The sequence below is a fragment of the Eupeodes corollae genome, chromosome 2 (assembly GCF_945859685.1).
Source record: "Eupeodes corollae chromosome 2, idEupCoro1.1, whole genome shotgun sequence".
NCBI classification, from domain to species: Eukaryota; Metazoa; Arthropoda; class Insecta; order Diptera; family Syrphidae; genus Eupeodes; species Eupeodes corollae.
The window spans coordinates 36,358,427-36,377,421 of record NC_079148.1 but is presented as its reverse complement, the minus strand read 5'-3'; the positions used below and the strand labels follow the sequence as shown (position 1 = coordinate 36,377,421).

Sequence of the window (18,995 nt, the reverse complement as noted above, 5' to 3'; positions counted from 1 at the left end):
TCAACTTAAATTGATTTAATATAAGAATAAACACTCAACTCTACTTAATTAAGTACAATTACGAAGTTCTCAAAAAAAAACCTTACAAGATGAATGCAGGAAGATATAATATGTATGTACTTGAAATTCACTTCAATCAAACCGCGCCGTCAGGTTACAAGGTTTTCACTCATTGTATTTTCAATTAGAACACCATTTGCGGTTCCTTTAAACCTTAATGAAAGAAAACCTTTATGGGTAGCAACTAAATGCTTTATAATACAAACGTTTCAAAATGAACAAAACTAAAAGTACAATTTTTCGTTGAAGAATTTTCAAATCTTAAAATAAAATTTAATTTTTATTTTGTGACTTAAATAAAATGAAACGAGGTGTAAGCTTTCGCAATAAAATCAAAATATGCAGAGTCATTTATGGGTGAACTTGATATATTAACTTTGTTTCAATGCTATGCAAAAGGAAACAAAAATTTTACTAGCAAAAAACATGTCGTTGCCTAAGGTCATTCTATTTTCAATACTAAGTCTAATTATTAGTGCTGAAACTTGCCATTTAAGCGAAATAATTTATCGAATTCATAAGGAATTTAAAACACCAACAGTTAGTTTAGTCGGATTTGAAAAAGTATTTTTGACAAATTTCTTCATGAGACCATTCGAAGTGCCTCTGGAAATTCTTACATCTCCTATACCAACCGTTAACTATAAAAACCCAGAGAAAAGTATTATACTTGTGGTTCAAGTGTCATTAGATTTCCAAAAATTTCATAGCTTCGTGAATAAAATAAGAAATCGAAAATTTGTGGTAATTTATGGAAACACTCTTGCAGAACTTCATCAATATTTTTTCTTCTTTTGGGAGAAACATTTTACAAGGATATTTGGAGTTGCTTCCAACAAAACATATGCTTATCTTCCCTTTGCTGATAATCCAGTTCAAGAGTTGTTCTCACCCAATGAAAATGCCTTACCCGATTCACTTAAGGACTTGAACGGATTTGCACTTCGGACAACTGTACAAGCGGATCCTCCAAGAGTTTTCTGGTATACTGGTGAAAATGGACAACGACATATTGGAGGCTCATCTGGGCAACTTTTTGTAGGTTTTCTAAAGAGACACAATGCAACTTTTGTCGAAGCAGCCATTAAAAATATAAATAATCAACCTGTTTTTGCTGCTTTACGAGGAAATTTTAGCAAGCAAATTGACATTAGCATGAACACCTTTGACTCTCTGAAAGGTCTTGACCAGTCATATCCTATAAAATTAATAAAATGGGGAATAATGGTGCCACTCAATGGCTACGTGGATTCAAGTCAGTATTTTTTGAAACCGTTTCAATCAATAGTTTGGCTCTGTTTTGGACTCACGCTAATCTTTCTGATTGTAACTGATATGCTGAAGGATAGGTTAATCGACGCTCCAGTTGATATATGGAATTCTTTCAGTCGAATTTTCTTGATTTTCCTAAATAGGCCCCCTCAAAGGCCAACAATTAATGCTTACAGATTTGACATTCAAGTGCATTTTTTGGCTTTTATTTCGGTGAATTTTTACCTCATATTTATGACATCATTTCTGACAGTCAACATTAAAATCAAGCAATATGAAACAATTCAGGATTTGATTGACAACAATGTGCCCGTTAAAATGATTGACTTTGATTGGGAATCCTCCGCTGGCCTTGTTCATCATCCAGAAGGTTTTGAGAAAATTATAGTTCTCCAAAATCGAGAAATATTTCTGCGAGAATTGAAATCAATGAAAAATACCAATTTTGCCTATGCCGATGGTTCAGATAAGTTGAACTTTTTATTGAACTCCCGACTTCAACCAAAATTTCGGATTATTGGTGATAGCTTACAAACATTCTACTTGGTATTTATTCTTTCAAAGAATTCACCTTTTCGTGAGATTCTAAATAATTTTATATTCGATGTTCTGAGTACGGGCTTGTTAGACAAATGGAAACGAAATGCCGTCGTCCAGGCCCTCAGTGAAGGTTTAATAAATCCAGATCTTGAAATGGGTTCGATTGAGCAATCAAGACCACTTGGTTTATATCATTTTAAATTTGCTTGGACTTGTTTTGTAATTGGAATTGTAAATGCAATTGGAGTATTTCTTTTGGAAATTTCGATTGGACGGTTTCTAAAAAATCATCTAGACAGAATTACAGAATGCTTTTTTAATACAATTTTCCGTTTCTAATAATGTGGAAATAATTTGATAATTACATACTTTGTTTATTTTTAAATATATAATAAAAAATGTTTATCTTCTGTTATTGCTGTTCCTTATTTTGAAGCCGATTGGAGTAGGCATAAATTATAGGTCACTTCAATTATTATTTATAAAAAAAAATGTTTTTATAAATTTGATTTTCTTTTTTGGGGCATGGAACTAACACAAAACTATGGAGTAATGGGCCATCATTTTCTAAAGACTGTTTTAAATTCTGAAATTTTTTTTACATATTGACATTTTTTATTGGCTTGGCACCAAAGTTGTAAAAGTTGAAATTTTGAACAGATGTCTTTAGGCGCATTCATAAGGCCAGTTACTACGTAGTCAAAATTCAGCTAGAATTGAGGATGCTAACTTGTACTACAAAGCTTGTTAAAATTGAATAACACATTTCCTCAACAATGGACACCTTGTCGAGAAGCAAATTAACCTTAAAACACGACTTAACAGTGCCAGAATAACTTAGAGTGAACTTTTGGTTACAAAGTTTGGAGTATTTGGATGTTGCAAGTCCTATGCTGGCCAATGAAATTGTGGTAGCTAGTTGAATTCTGCACAACCACATTCATTTATTTAACTGAGGTTTCTTCCGACATCGAGTAAGAAAATGATGACAATTCTGGAAATGATTCGAATCGAAACATTAAAATCCAAGAAAGAAGCAGCTGTGCTAGGAGAAGAAACTTCTTCTCAATTTTTTTTTTTAAAATACTTACATAAGGTGGCGCTACAGTCCGGGTGGACCTGGGCCTCACCCAACGTGCGTCTCCAGCCAGCTCTGTCCCTAGCTAGCTGCCTCCAGTTTTGCACGCCAAGTTGGTTGAGGTCTTCACCCACCTGGGTGCACCACCAGAGTCGTGGTCTTCCTCTACTGCGCCGTCCATCGGGATTGAATTCGAAGACCTTCCGGGCTGTAGAGTTGATGTCCATTCGCTCTACGTGACCTAGCCATCTATGCCGTTGGACTTTAATTCTGTTAACTAGGTCAGTGTCGCAGTACAGCCCGTTCAGCTCGTCCTAATATCTTCTCCTCCATTCTCCATCTATGCATACGGGACCAAAAATCATCTGAAGCATTTTTCTCTCGAAGCATCCTAGCCCTCTTATCTTTCTTTGACAGGGTCCAGGCTTCAGCGCCTTATAAATAACGCACTTATTACCAAACATTTGAAAAATAACAATTCATTAAAAGGCGTTTTTCTTTTTTAACTCAGAATAGAGCTCTGAACAGAGTCCGAGCGTTCAGAATTATTCTTGAAACAAATCCGAACACTCTGGCTGTCACTATTTGACATTTCAATTTATTGGCCATTTTCTTCAGAAACAAGAAATAAGATTTGAAGCTTAAATTAAAGTGGAAAAACTAATTATAACTAATTCGATTTGATTTGTGAAGAAAGTGATAATAAAGATTCTGAAACTGTACATATTGTTAACAATGACAAATATGCTGAAAATGTTGTTCCAAGGTTTTCGGTCAGAACTTTTAGACACAATTTTCGAATAAATCCAGATGTTTTTGATACCTTATGTAGAGAAATACACGCTATTTATGTATGTATATAATTATGGAGCTGAAAATAAGTCTTTTTTAATAGAGAAGTCTATCTTAACAGCCCGGATTATTTTCTTGTGCCGTTTTAAGTGCTTCAATTTTGTTCTTCAATTTCACCTGTCAAATGCTTGTGTTCAGCATTGATTTCTGTCTGAGAGGCTCAGTTATTTTATTCTGAGCTCATAGAGAACGCTCTTAACAAGCTCAGAACACAATCAGAACGAAAAAAGAAACACAAATTTGAAGCTCAGAAGTTCAAAGATAAATGAATATATGTATGAATATCACAGATCACCTCTTATGGAATGATCACATATTCGATATCGCCAAAAATGCTGCCAGATGCTTAGGATTTCTCCGAAGATGCAAGAAATTTTTCACCCCTTCTGATCTGGCTATAATCTACAAAGCTTTTATCCGTCCAAAGCTTGAATATAATTCTCATATCTGGGCAGGTGCCCCCAAAACAAATTTAAATCTCTTGGATAGAATTCAAAAAAGGGCTTTAAAAATGATAGGCGACAGAACTATAATCGAAACATTTACATCGCTGGAACACCGTCGCAATGTTTCATGCCTTTCGTTATTTTATAGATATTTTTACAAACAATGTTCTGTCGAATTAGCCAGTTGCATTCCACCCCTTAAACAATTCAGCCGTAATACTCGCACTTCTAGGAATGCTCATCAGTTTACCCTTGAGCTCAATTTCGGGCGTACTGTTAAGTACAGAGATTCTTTCTTAAATCGCACATCGAGAATGTGGAATGCTTTGGCCAACTCTGTTTTTCCCTCCCATTTTGATGTTCAGAACTTTAAGACCAATGTGCACCGGTATCTCCTCTTAAATCCTTCCCTATTTTCCTAACGCTCGCACTGTGTTTAAATATAAACATATAAAGGGTACTAATAACCCCTTGAGTGCCTGCATATTATAAAAAAAAAAAAAAAAAAAAAAAAAAAAGAAACATAATATTCTGTTTGGCAGTTCAAGCTCTGCTATGAACTAAAAATGAAAAACGTCTAAAATAAAGTTTCAATATACAAGGAATCCAACATTTTACACCTTTGCTTTCATTTTGCTAATTAGTAAACTGCTAATTGCCTCTTATTAAAAAACGAGCATCCAAACCTGTCAAGAAGTGACAGATCGTGAAAATAAACAGAGCAAATGGACATAATGAAGAACCATTGCCTAGAGACTTACAACTCTTAACCATTCCTGTGTGCGAGTAATGTTGTCAGGAATGGAGGGGACCTACAGTTTATATGCCGAATTCGAACGGATAATTTGAGAAAGCACTTTTTTATGACAAGAACTACTCTTGGAGGATTTGTCAATTCCTCGCAAAAGGCAGTATCCGTGAAAAAAGTTAGGTGGCACAAACAGGGATTGAACCCATCAAGCTACGAGTACTAAAAGCAAACGGACAACAACAAATTATATATGTATGTTCTTACGAGTTTTATTTTCCTTTCCTTCATGGTGTTTCACAATCCCAAATTAAAGTTTGTTTTACTTCAGAACCCGCAAATCTTTGAGCTCATTTAAAAGGCCAAGTTCGATTTCAACCTTCTATTCTCTTGAGGAGCAAATTATTTTGATCGATGACTTGTAGTTTTTGAGGTGGAAGAAGTGCAATTCGAGGAAGCACACAGCGACGAATATTTCGGAGAGTTCACTGTAGGTGCATTGCTAACATTAACTTCATTTTGATAAATTACCCACATTTGTTCAAAATAAGGCCAGGACATCCGCCGCCGACCTGTGGAAGTTTTTTTTTGTTATCGAGGATTATATTGTACCGGATATTTAAATTGGTCAAATTTTTCTCCAGTGAGCTCTCTTTAAATGCGTAAAGACTTTATTTTCCATCGGCTCCGGATTTTGAAGAATACAGCGTTTAATTTTCGAGAAATCACAACCACTTAGAGCCTTCCTCAAATATATAATTGCTCATACATATATGATATAACTTAATATTATTTATACTTTGATATACAAAATTAAATTTAAATGTTTTAAACCCTTTTTTACATCTTTTCAACTTAAGTGACATTTAATGTTCAATCACATTAATTTTTTTTATTTCCACACGTTATTCTATCCTAAGTTATACGTTGGACGCACAACATTGTATCCCTTTTTAACAAACGTTTGCATGTAGTATTTCAATTTGAAAACATTTGAAATGTCATTATAATAAATCCATAATCTAACATGTTCTCGGTTTTAAATCAATCATAAAAACAGTTTTACCTAATAGCAGTTATTAATTTAATAATTTTTTCAAAATTACACCCTGTATTCCTTGATTAGGGAATACTTTTATCTAAATAACTTCTTTAATCAATATCCTCATGTAAATTTCAGGTTGTCAAACTTTATAGCTGCTAGTGTCATTTTTCAGGAAGCTTAGGGATCGCACAAAATGACAATTCTTACTTTTTGAGGGAAAATATTATGCTTCGCAATTTATAAACTGTCAGAATTAATAACATTTGAAATTGCAATGTAATTTTCTTCTGTCAAAGTTGGATTTCAGTAAGAAACAGATCTTGTTCGTGTAGAGTGGTCACCGATTAAAAATTAGTTTTTGTGTAGTTAATCTTTTATCTACATGTCGGTGAACTTAGTGTGGGAATAATTAAAATTAAAATTTACCAACGTGTTATCAACTTCGGAACAAAAAGTTTAACGTTAGAGCTGAACTAAATCATTTAATACGGCTTCGACATTTGAATAACAATTGCTCCTTCAATTTGTTTTAAAAGATACAAGTTTTGTATCTCAATTTAATCTATAAACAAATTATTTACTTTACTAAAGACGAAGCTCCATACAAAAAAGTTTTTCGTAAGCTTTCAAATTACACAGAGTGTAAGATTAAACTTATGTCATTTTCTAATTACTGTCTAATTACATTTAATGCATAATAAAAGCAAAAGCTTAAATCCACATTTCTCACTGCGAGGACTTTTGATAAAAAATAATATATGTTTCGAATATATGTTCTTATAATGTTGTTGAATAAAGTCGTCTTGTTTTCAGTGTTTTGTGTAACTATAGTTAATTTGCAAATATCTCATTTAAATGTAATCATTCGTCGCCTTCACAAAGAATTCAATTCAGCGACAATTTGCTTGGTAGGATTCGAAAGTACATCTTTAAGAGAATTCTTCCTGAAACCTGTAGAAGAACCTTTGGAAATTCTATCATATGAAAGAGAATACTACAGAAGTCCAGAGAGACACATTATACTTGTGGTTCAGGTTTCAAGAGATGTTTCTAATTTAAATAGATTCGTTAATAAAATAAGGAACCGAAAATTTGTGGTAATATATGGAAACACTCTTGCCGAACTTCATCAATACTTTACCTATTTTTGGGGGGAAAGTTTCACAAGAATATTTGGAGTTGCTGCTAACAAAACTTATGCATATCTTCCCTTTGCTGATCATCCAATTCAAAAGCTTACAATGTCGATTGAAAATCCCTTACCCGATTCATTAAAGAACCTAAATGGCTTTGCCTTACGAACCACGGTGCAAACTGATACTCCCAGGGTTTTCTGGTACACAGACCGAAATTGTCGTAGACATATCGGAGGCTCATCCGGTCAACTTTTTGTTCAATTTCTGAAGAGACACAATGCAACTTTTATCGAAGCCGATATCAAAAATTTAGACTCTGAACATGTTTTCAAAGCGTTAAATGGAACCTTTAAGCAGCAAGTTGATATAAGCATGAATACTTTTGAGTTCATTGAGGGATTGGATCAATCATATCCAATTGCCTTGCTTAGTTGGGCAATAATGGTGCCAGTCAATGTATACGTAGACTCAAGTCAGTACTTTGTGAGGCCTTTTCAACCAATGGTTTGGCTATGCTTCGGAATCACCCTAGGATACTTAATTGCCACCGATATGCTGAAAGATTGGCTAGTCAAGGTTCCTGTGGATTTCTGGAATTCTTTCAGTCGCATTTTCAAAACTTTTCTCAATACGCCGTTGCAAAAGCCAACAACTTATGCCTATTGGTTTAATCTTCAAGTACGTGTGTTGGCATTTATTTGTGTGAATTTGTACCTAATCTACATGACGTCGTTTTTGACAGTCTACATAAAAGTGAATCAATACGAATCTATGCAGGATCTTATCGAAAATAACTTTCCTGTAGCGATGCTAGACTATGATTGGAAGTTCTATTCTAAATTCGCAGTTTATCCTGCGAGTTTCAAGGATATACTTGTTTTACTAAATCGAGAAGTATTTTTGCGGGAATTGGAACCAATGCGGAATACCAGCTTCGCATACGCCGAAGGTTCGGATAAGTTAAACTTTCTAATAAAGTCACAAATTAAGCCAAAGTTTCGTATAATACGTGATAATTTGATGGAATATTATTTGGGATTTATTCTTTCGCCGAACTCACCATTTAAAGAAATTTTAAATGATTTCATATTCGATGTTTTAAGTACCGGCCTGATGGATAAATGGACACAAAATTCCTATGTTCAAGCCGTTCATGAGGGTTTAATTCAATCGGATTTGGAAAATGCTTTGGCTGAGGGGACGATAAGACCATTTACCTTATATCACTTTAAATTTGTTTGGGTTTGCTTTGGTTTTGGAAATGTTATTGCAATTGGAGTGTTTGTTGGAGAAATATTGTTCGCGGTTTTTTCTAGAAGAATGTGTCGATTTTGTTGAGTTTTGAAAAGTTATTATTATGAAATTCAATATTAAGGTTTTTTGATTTTTAATGTATTAGACAATAAAGTTGTGATCTTATGTATACAATTATATGTATTAGTTTTTATATTAAAAACTTTTGTTAAGTCAGCAAACACCTTTTTCGGAACAAGTTTTTTTCAGTGATAAAAATATCCACATTCATTTTATTACGTTAGTTTCTTGCAAAGATCTCTTACTCAAAACAAATGCGGTGAGTTGGCAGTGGTTACATTCTACTATAGAGTTTTCCAGCACAAGATTTTACTTTGATGTCAAGTAAGCGTAACAAATATGTTTGGCTTTATTTCACTTTCAAAAAGCAAAATATGGCCAATTTTCAAAGTGAAATGAAGCGAAATGGTATGCTTAAAATATGTATCGGGGGCATGCTGCCCTCCTGCTTGGTTTTGGGGTATAGGTTCTGGTTTTGGGCCCTAAGACCTAACGCCTTAGACCTTATGTTTTACGTAGCCTCAAATAAAACAATCTTAAAATACCAAAAGAATCTTTTTTAAAACAACTTTTTTTTATAGTGCAGTTTTACTTGTCAAATAGCAACATCAAAAGTGACAGCTGTTGGAGAAACCAAGACGAAGTGATACAAGAAAATAATGGGTGGACTCGGGGTTACTTTCACTCAAACCTGGAAAATATCTCAAACTTATTGAAAATGTTTCCGTTAAGAAGTAAATTACTTAATTAATATATTCTAATGAAGTAGGGCCGTAGCATGATGGTAAGTGCGTTGGACTCAATTGACGCACTACGTAGGCACAAGAGTGGCTTACTGACAAGACTCAAAAACTTGCACAGACGACTTACAGACCCACGCGACTTGGAGGTTAGGACACTGAAATCGTCAATAAAAAATGTCAATCTGTTGATTAAGGAGAACTACAGGCTATCAATTTACAAGTACTGGGACCGCAAGATCCGGTCAGTTAATTCGAGTGACCCTAGTATGTTTCCCAAAATCAACAAGATATTCAGGAAAAAAAAACGATAATGACTTTCCGTGTCTTAAACTCCAAAGAACTGAAGAGAACAGAGACGTACTCAGGACAGCGCAAATAGATCCAGAGGAAGCCATCTTTTACATAATTGAAGATCCGAAGGAAAAAGTGGAGGCGGTGGGAGCTGCTTTCCAGCAAGTGTACAAGGTGAATGTTAGCATTCGACCCAACCACGACCTGGAAAACAGAGCCCTACTTAATCACTTTTACCTCCATAATGATATCACTCATTGGCGATCTGAGAACTGCGGTTTCATGCGGTTCAATGACGATTCCTTGGCAAATGCCATAATCGCCGAGCAAACGGGACCAAGTCCCTTGTTAATGAAAAAGGTTGAGCTTCAGCTCATCTTCAATTCAATAAAAAATAAAAAGTCAGCAGGTGTCGATGGTATATCCAACGTTGTACTAAGACATTTACCGACGGAAGCAATTGACATTTACACCACACTCTTCAACAATGCACTGAATAATGCATATTATCCTGTGCATTGGAAGACTGCTGTGGTTCATCCTCTCCCGAAAAAGGGAAAGGACAACTCCAACCCGTCAAATCTTCGGTAAGTCTTATTCCGAGCATCAGCAAAGTTTTCGAAAAGATCATTAATAGGGTTCTGACTAAGTGGGCTGCGGACAACAAAATAATTCCGGATAAACAGTTCGGGTTCAAGGCGGGTCATGACACAATTCATGCTGCGTCTAAACTCGTTTCTGATATCCAATGGAATAAATCAAAACAACAATGCACAGGTGCTGTCCTGGTTGATTTGGAAAAGGCCTTTGACACCGTATGGTTAGAGGGTCTTTACCTAAAACTGAGCAGGCTTGGCATAAGCAAGCCATTGTTGTATATACTTTATGATATGCTTAACGGTAGAAAGTTTGTTGTGTAAAGTGGCAATGTAACTTCTACCACAACATTCTCAATTAAAAATGGTCTTCAACAGGGAGCGGTGAATTCGCCGATTCTCTTCAGCATTTACACCAGCGATCTGATAGGTAGTCTTACAAAGGCAATTGCGTACGCCGACGATCTAATTGCGTACAGAACGGCCCGAAAGGTTGAGGTTATTAGAATTCTCTTGCAGCGTGGTTTCGACAAGATTCAGCGATATTGTGACGACTGGAAACTGAAAATAAATGTCCAGAAGTCGGAGACAATTCTGTTCCGGACTCCGTTGGCTAGGGCCACGAGGGATACGTGCAAGAATTGGCGCAAGATGGTCATCGTTGATCTTCACGGGCGGCCATTAGCGAGCAAAAGTGTAGTGAAGTACCTCGGTATCTGGTTAGATCAGTATTTATATTTCGACAGACATATAAATGCTGCTCTGACCAGGGCCAGAGGAGCCTTCGCTCTGACGAAACGGCTGTTTTTTAGCAGTCGGCTTGACCCCAGAGTGAAGGTAATTTGCTACATGGCCCTCATACGGCCAATGATCGTGTATGGTTGTCCTGTGTGGTTCAACGTTGCCCTTTCCCAGATGGAGAAGTTTCGGGTGTTCGAGCGGCAGTGTTTACGAGCGACGCTGTACCGGCTTATATCGAACAGCCGAATCTTCTTATGTACATTACTATTCCAACGAGGTCCTATACAACGGGCACGAATCAACAGAATTGATAATTTCGTGATAAAACTCGTTCGAGGTCACATTGCAAGAGCTATGTCTTCGACCAACAATTTAATTTTCAAGGCGTTCTATCCGAACGACGAGTATTTTGATAGTGCACGCTTGAGCGGCTTCATTCCCCCAGAGGCATTCCTCTTTTTAGATAGATGCGGTCTGATACAGGATAGATTGCCAGTTCCGTTAATCTACCACGTCAGACGAAGAACCGTGGATAGGCGACTCCTGTACAATCGGGACGTCATGGCACAAGGCGGAGCAGATCTCCTTCGGTTCAGTAGGGCGGTGTCCGAACGGGACCGAACTGATAGGGTGAAGCAGGAGAACCAGTTTTGGTGGCTTCAATCGGCACTTAATAGTGATTAGTCGGGATGGGGTTTTAAGCCTTGGCCGGCTTACATACTTGTTTTATAGTTTTAGGGTTTAGTTTTAAGTAGAATAGGCATGGTGGCACACAAAAAAAAATACAAAAAAAATTGAAATTTAAAAAAAAAAACAAAAAAAACATGGAATATAAAAAAAATAAAAAAAAAAAAAATTAAAAAAAAAAAACTTAAAAAAGACAATAAAATATAAAAACAAAAAACGTTAGATTTGCTGCTGTGGTTGTTCTAGTTTTCAGTAGTTTGTAGGTAGAATAGGTAGTTTAAGTTAGCTTTAAGTTTTATTTTAAGGACCTTATTTTAAGTAGTTTTTAAGTAAAAATAAAAAAGGACCTTGATATTAGTTTTTTCTCATAATTTTCTAATAAATACAAAATAAATAAAATTTAAATTGAAGTTAAATAGATCCTAGGGCCGAAAAGCATTAGTAGTAAGTGTCATAGTTTAACTTAGAGTGTCCGTATGGGACCATTAAGTTAGTTGTAAGTTATGGATAATTAGGCTAGTTTTATGAATTTTTGTCTAGCTTTAAGATAGGTTTAAGATTGAATAAATAAAAATGAATTATAAAAAAAAAAAGTGCGTTGGACTGTCATGCAAGGGGTCTTGGGTTCAATCTCTGCCTGTGCCACCTTAATTTATAAAAAATAATTTTCGCGGGTACTGCCTCTTGCGAGGAATTGACAAATCCTTCAAGAGTAATTCTTGTCATGAAAAAGTGCTTTCTCAAACTAGCCGTTCGGATACGGCCTTAAATTGTAGGGCCCTTCCATTCCTGACAACAGTACTCGCACACAGGAATGGTTGAGAGTTGTAAGTCACTAGGCCCTGGTTCACAACGGACTGTTGCGCCACCCCATTTGATTTGATTTTTGAATGAAGTAGGGCGTGTCAGTTGGTGGATGTTACTAGAATTATATTTTCAATAAGAATGTTCCCTAGAATAATCATATAATAGTTGAAACCGTTATCCAGAAATAATAAAGTCACAATAAAGTGAGCATTTTGAAAATGTAAAATGAAATATTTGGAATTCCTTTATTCTGTAAGATATTTTTAATTTTTTCTTGAAAGGATATGGATTTTTTTGTTAGTACTAAATTATTTAAAAAATGCGCGTGGCAGAGCGTCAATCTTATATACATTATTTTCTCTTCTCATTATTACTCCTGTTCTTGCTAGCGCTGATAAACATAATATTCTGAAAATGTGATGACAATTTGGGCGTTTTCGAGTAATCAAGAAAAAAAGGAAAATATTGTGCTATCTTGAAAACTCACCACAGACGTTAAGTCTATTTTTTAAACAAGCATGGATAACAAAATCCTCTTTTCCATTCATAATTTCCATTTCATTTTAGCATCCCTTGTGATAGGAAGATGTCTACCTACCAAAAACCAAAAATACATTTCCTATTTATCTCTTATAGATCTGAGAAAACTGCCGACTACCCCCTAGGCTGATGTTGTTATCAAGTTTCAACACTCTGAACTGTTAATCAACAATAAGAGAGTCAAAGGAAGCAAAACAAACTAAAAGAGAATCTGAAATGAAAAAAACCTATCTATCTACATAGAACTATAGAATACAACACACCACGTTGTGAATGAGCAATAATTTCTTTACCTAGAAAAACATTTCCCAGCAGTCAACGCTCACACTCGATTTCGTGCGATTCCAAAGTAGCTGTAGCAACTTTGATGCTCAATCTTTTTGAGAATTTGTCATCATCTTGTATCGATTTTGGGATTTTTATTTTCGTTTTTTTTTTTTGTCTAAATCAATGTGACGTGACCGCAATATTTGAAAACTATCTAAACAAAAAAAGCTCTTAAAAGGTTCTAAACTAAACATACCTTCAGTGCATTGGTTTTGAAAAGTAGGAATACCTATCTTATAATTTTGTTTAAGTTTTAAGTGAAAAATATTTAAATTTATTCAAAAAAGGTGATATCTATAATTCGTTATACCTACACATCGCTTTCAACACAAACTTGTCATTAGGTAAGTCGTTGAACTAAAGAGTGCATTTTATTTGTTTTCGTGTTATTTCATCAGATTGAGCTAGTTTTATTAGATGCAAATTTAAATAAAGCAAAATGAAATATAAATAATTGAAATTTATAGTGAGTAAACATGCTATAGTCTGGGGAATAGTGTTGCAAATAAGATGAGCCTACACAAAGTAGACTATTTTTAAGATCTTAATATTATAGAGTTTTAAGAGTTTGGCGTTTTTTTTAAATATTAAAATTTCTACACCCAACATACATCTAAAAAATGTGAGTTCGCGAAAAAAACAATGTAACCAAACCTAAGATGAGCCTACACAAAGTATACTATTTTTAAGATCTTAATATTATAGAGTTTTAAGAGTTTGGCGTTTTTTTTAAATATTAAAATTTCTACACCCAACATACATCTAAAAAATGTGAGTTCGCGAAAAAAACAATGTAACCAAACCTAAGATGAGCCTACACAAAGTAGACTATTTTTAAGATCTTAATATTATAGAGTTTTAAGAGTTTGGCGTTTTTTTTAAATATTAAAATTTCTACACCCAACATACATCTAAAAAATGTGAGTTCGCGAAAAAAACAATGTAACCAAACCTAAACCATTATTTTGTGATTTTAACTTTAATACTTTTTTATGTAGACATTTTCAGAATTTTTGAAAATTTTGAGCTAGAAAATTTAAGTTTTGTATTCATAAATATGTCAAACACGAATGATGCTATTTCCTGAGGTAACTTTTATTTTATTAATTTCAAACTAATTTAAAGTCTATGGTAACTACTTTTAAACGTTTTGGTAAAGAAGGACTTATGACTGCTTTTGCTAGAATAATATGATACTCTTAATTGCTGCGCTTAAAATTAATATTTTTTACCAGAAGTATCTAAGTACAACTAGGCTGATTTTTCAAGATATTCAGAACGTTAAGATAATTTAGTATGATATTTTTAAATATATTTACGAAATGTTAACAAAAGCATTTTCTGTAAGATGAAGTCAATTTTAATAATCAATGCACATCTATAAAAATGATGTTTGCTAAACTCTTGCTAACTTGTTATTAAGCAAGTCCAGAGTTTAGGCTATTTATAAATAAATTTAAAAATTAGTTTAGGACTAAACCTCTGTTCTAACTATAAACATAGTAAATGCAGTGTTTAAGTAGTTATTATGTCACAGCCAAATGTCATATTTGGTTTTTGTTTGTAAATTGAAAAAACGAAAAATTAAATTATAACAAATAAATGTTTTGTAAACATCTTACTTTTTTCGACATTTATTATTTAGGTAGGTTCTTATTTTTTGGTTTTAAAACAAATGTCAATTCGATTTTTCTAAAAAGACATCTTCGTAGAATGAAACTGTTCTGGACTTTAGATGACAAATCATATTTACTTTATTCGAACTGTAGATTTTAATCAAACAAAAAGATGTTAAAGAAGTCGAAAAAATGGATCCCTCGATTCCGTTTATTGGTCTGCCCCTACAGCCCAATTTCAAACCTTAAAAGTAGAATTTCAAGCAGATTCGCGAAAGGCATTTCTTATTTTTTTTATTCTTAATATCAAAAACAACATTAGACCCCATACACGTTTTTTTGGTAAAAAATCGAAAGATCGGATTTCATCAAAATCGAACGTATAGATTTTTATTGAATTTTTTTTACCCAGAAGGGTACCCCTATAAAACCGTTATTTTTTTATTTCTTAAGATCCTCTTTGAACGGATTTTAATTATTTGCTATGCACAAAGCTCTTATATTGTCTCAATAACATTTTATGTTAAAACATACCAACATTTAAAAAAAAATATTATCTTTTTTTAATATTCGATATCTCGAAAACGGGTCTGCATTGTTTTTACGAAAATCAAATAAATTAACATTTTAATATATTCTAAATAACTGCATGCTAAAAATATTTTCTAAGCAAAAATTAAAAAAAAACAAATTCAATACAAATCTGAAAAATAAAGGATTTAGTCAGAAATAAAATAAATACTATGTTTGTATATTTTTAAATGTTAAATCAGGGGTACTATTTTTAAATAGAATCTTTCTAACATCGTGCGTTCCAGTCGTGTATTTTATTTTATCTCGTTTTTTAATTTATGGAATAGTGTCAATTGACTTTTTTAAGTTAATTCACTTATCTTACGGCGTCAAACTTAGTAAAATAAAATATAGTTAAAATTGATAGTATTGAAATATTTGGTTTTAACCCAATTTTTACTTTTTTAAAATGCTTTATCAAACAAAAAGAGACTATAACGAAATTATTTCGAAAGTCCTTTTAACACCTTTTAATATTTTTAACTGCAAAATAAATTGTATATGAAGTTGATGCTTTTACATACATCTCTCTAAAAAATACGGTTTTAAAATTAAGGGATCTGGAAGCGTTGATAAGTGTCAAAATTTTAAGTATGAGAAGTCAACTCCCAGTGGGAAGTTTAAAATCAAGTTACATAGTTTTGAAACAATTTATCTATCAAAGACCAAACCAAAACTAGTAATCAAAATACGCTATCGACATAAGTGTTTGAACATTAGAAACTGTGTTTAAATGGCATATTCATTAATCCAACTAACGTCTTTCTTTATTAGTCTTGCAATAAGTACCATTTTTAAACAATAGATTTGTAAAAAGTTTTTAAACAGAATATCGTGAGAAATTCACATTTAATTTTGTTTAAATATCTCCCATCTCATTTTTGAAGTCTACCCTCTATAAACAAAATCTAAGATTCTAGTAGCTTTTCATTATTGCCCTATTAATCTGTTAATTCTGTTTGTTTGTGAAGCGAAATAATAAAATTCGGTAAAACAAATTAAACGTTACCTCTCAGACTATTCATAATGTTTATTGTTTTGCTCTTGAAATATTCCATGAATTACAAATATCTACGTAGTCATTTGGAATACAACAAACTGATAACCTCTTAAGTTTACAGTTTTCTCAACAACGTTGTTTCTTAAAAAAAAAAGCACATGGTTTGGAAAGTATTAAAGAGAATAGTTCTTTTTATTGATACAAAACAAATATTTCCTCTCTTCTGTTGGCCTTGAATATTTTAAATATTCAGAGCATAAAATCATTTAAATCAAATAAATAAAAAATAATATTCAATTTAAATGTGTTTTATTTTTGATTATGATTCCCAGAGAAAGTTAATTAATAAACGGTGATTTTTAAAGAGCTTGAGAACTTTTTTTAAAAAAAAAAAACGCATAAAATTTTCAAAATCTCATCGATTCTTTATTTGAAACGTTAGATTGGTCCATGACATTTACTTTTTGAAGATAATTTCATTTAAATGTTGACCGCGGCTGCGTCTTAGGTGGTCCATTCGGAAAGTCCAATTTTGGGTAACTTTTTCGAGCATTTCGGCCGGAATAGCCCGAATTTCTTCGGAAATGTTGTCTTCCAAAGCTGGAATAGTTGCTGGCTTATTTGTGTAGACTTTAGACTTGACGTAGCCCCACAAAAAATAGTCTAAAGGCGTCAAATCGCATGATCTTGGTGGCCAACTTACCGGTCCATTCCTTGAGATGAATTGTTCTCCGAAGTTTTCCCTCAAAATGGCCATAGAATCGCGAGCTGTGTGGCATGTAGCTCCATCTTGTTGAAACCACATGTCAACCAAGTTCAGTTCTTCCATTTTTGGCAACAAAAAGATTGTTAGCATTGAACGATAGTGATCGCCATTCACCGTAACGTTGCGTCCAACAGCATCTTTGAAAAAATACGGTCCAATGATTCCACCAGCGTACAAACCACACCAAACAGTGCATTTTTCGGGATGCATGGGCAGTTCTTAAACGGCTTCTGGTTGCTCTTCACTCCAAATGCGGCAATTTTGCTTATTTACGTAGCCATTCAACCAGAAATGAGCCTCATCGCTGAACAAAATTTGTCAATAAAAAAGCGGATTTTCTGCCAACTTTTCTAGGGCCCATTCACTGAAAATTCGACGTTGTGGCAGATCGTTCGGCTTCAGTTCTTGCACGAGCTGTATTTTATACGGTTTTACACCAAGATCTTTGCGTAAAATCTTCCATGTGGTCGAATAACACAAACCCAATTGCTGCGAACGGCGACGAATCGATATTTCACGGTCTTCAGCAACACTCTCAGAAACAGACGCAATATTCTCTTCTGTACGCACTGTGCATTCGTGTGGTTGGTTTAATGTCCAATAAAGTAAACTGAGTGCGAAACTTGGTCACAATCGCATTAATTGTTTGCTCACTTGGTCGATTATGTAGACCATAAATCGGACGTAAAGCGCGAAACACATTTCGAACCGAACACTGATTTTGGTAATAAAATTCAATGATTTGCAAGCGTTGCTCGTTAGTAAGTCTATTCATGATGAAATGTCAAAGCATACTGAGCATCTTTCTCTTTGACACCATGTGTGAAATCCAGCGTGATCTGTCAAATACTAATGCATGAAAATCCTAACCTCAAAAAAATCACCCTTTATTATGTTATTCAATTAAACCTACATAATTTAATAGTATTTCGATTATGATGGGGTAGCCTAGGAATGTGGTATTTGCTATAATGACTGAAGGCTTTATAGCATAGTAAAACACTATGTTATATGTACACCAAAGTTCATTTAGCTGGATTCTTCGGTTGCTTCCTGAGTACAGCAGTTTCTTACTCTTTATCGCGTTGGTAGATACAAATATAACGACTTGCCGGCTTAACGTACGCGTATGTCGTATGTCTTTATTTGTAACCGTGCGTAATGTTCTTTTGAAAACTTAGCGCAAAAAGTATATATTACTTAATATGTGAATGTTCCTTAATTTTTGCAAGCGAAATGTGATTTCCCAGCTTTGAGTGGTAGATTTTTCATTTTTGATTTTTCGTTAAGAATCTAGTTCATTTTGATGAATTTTAAGGACTCAATCAGCAAAGATACACTGTGGAGATACACTGTCTTCAACTTATGTTTTCATGCCGAATACAAAGTGATATCGTCTCTAGAATACATATTTCCAAAGGTTAAGGAGGAATCGAAAAACCCAGAGTTTATTTATTTATTATGGTTTCGATTTTGCAGATCACCAACTTTTTTCAAAAGCTAAAATTTTTGAACGAGTATTAAGAGAAGGTGCTTTATGACGACCTACAATTTTTGTAGTGAATTTTGTTGAAGCATATACCGTTGCATTTATATTAAAGCTTAATTTTCACTTGTTAAATGTAAAAAGATGACAACTTCAAAAAGGACAGCTGCCCAAATAGTTGATTACTCAAAACTAAACCTCCTACTGGAAATTTTGTTGACTTAAAAGGATTTTGCTAATACATTAGATGCCGTCAAATTATCGGAATGATTTTTTAACTTCCGTTGGTTTATACTAAACTTTGACATTGACAGTTTGATAATTGACTTTA

The 18,995-nt window shown here is 33.9% G+C and overlaps 3 protein-coding genes across 3 annotated transcripts in view; all 3 read left to right on the top strand.

Moving 5' to 3' along the window:
- The first annotated feature begins 486 nt into the window (after nucleotides 1-486).
- LOC129944855 (uncharacterized) lies at nucleotides 487-2,211 on the top strand. Its single transcript, XM_056054517.1, has one exon. The coding sequence runs from the start codon at nucleotides 487-489 to the stop codon at nucleotides 2,209-2,211; it is 1,725 nt and encodes a 574-aa protein (XP_055910492.1).
- Nucleotides 2,212-6,844: 4,633 nt separating this feature from the next.
- LOC129944854 (uncharacterized) lies at nucleotides 6,845-8,515 on the top strand. The gene has a single exon (XM_056054516.1). It carries the CDS (start codon nucleotides 7,283-7,285, stop codon nucleotides 8,513-8,515), a length of 1,233 nt encoding a protein of 410 aa, XP_055910491.1. The 5' UTR covers nucleotides 6,845-7,282.
- A 4,741-nt stretch (nucleotides 8,516-13,256) lies between these two features.
- LOC129944650 (L-asparaginase) overlaps nucleotides 13,257-18,995 on the top strand; it is a 42,212-nt gene continuing 36,473 nt past the window's right edge. The window contains exon 1 of the mRNA XM_056054236.1: nucleotides 13,257-13,567. The gene's annotated coding sequence lies outside the window, so the exon portion shown is untranslated. The remainder of the gene's footprint in view (nucleotides 13,568-18,995) is intronic.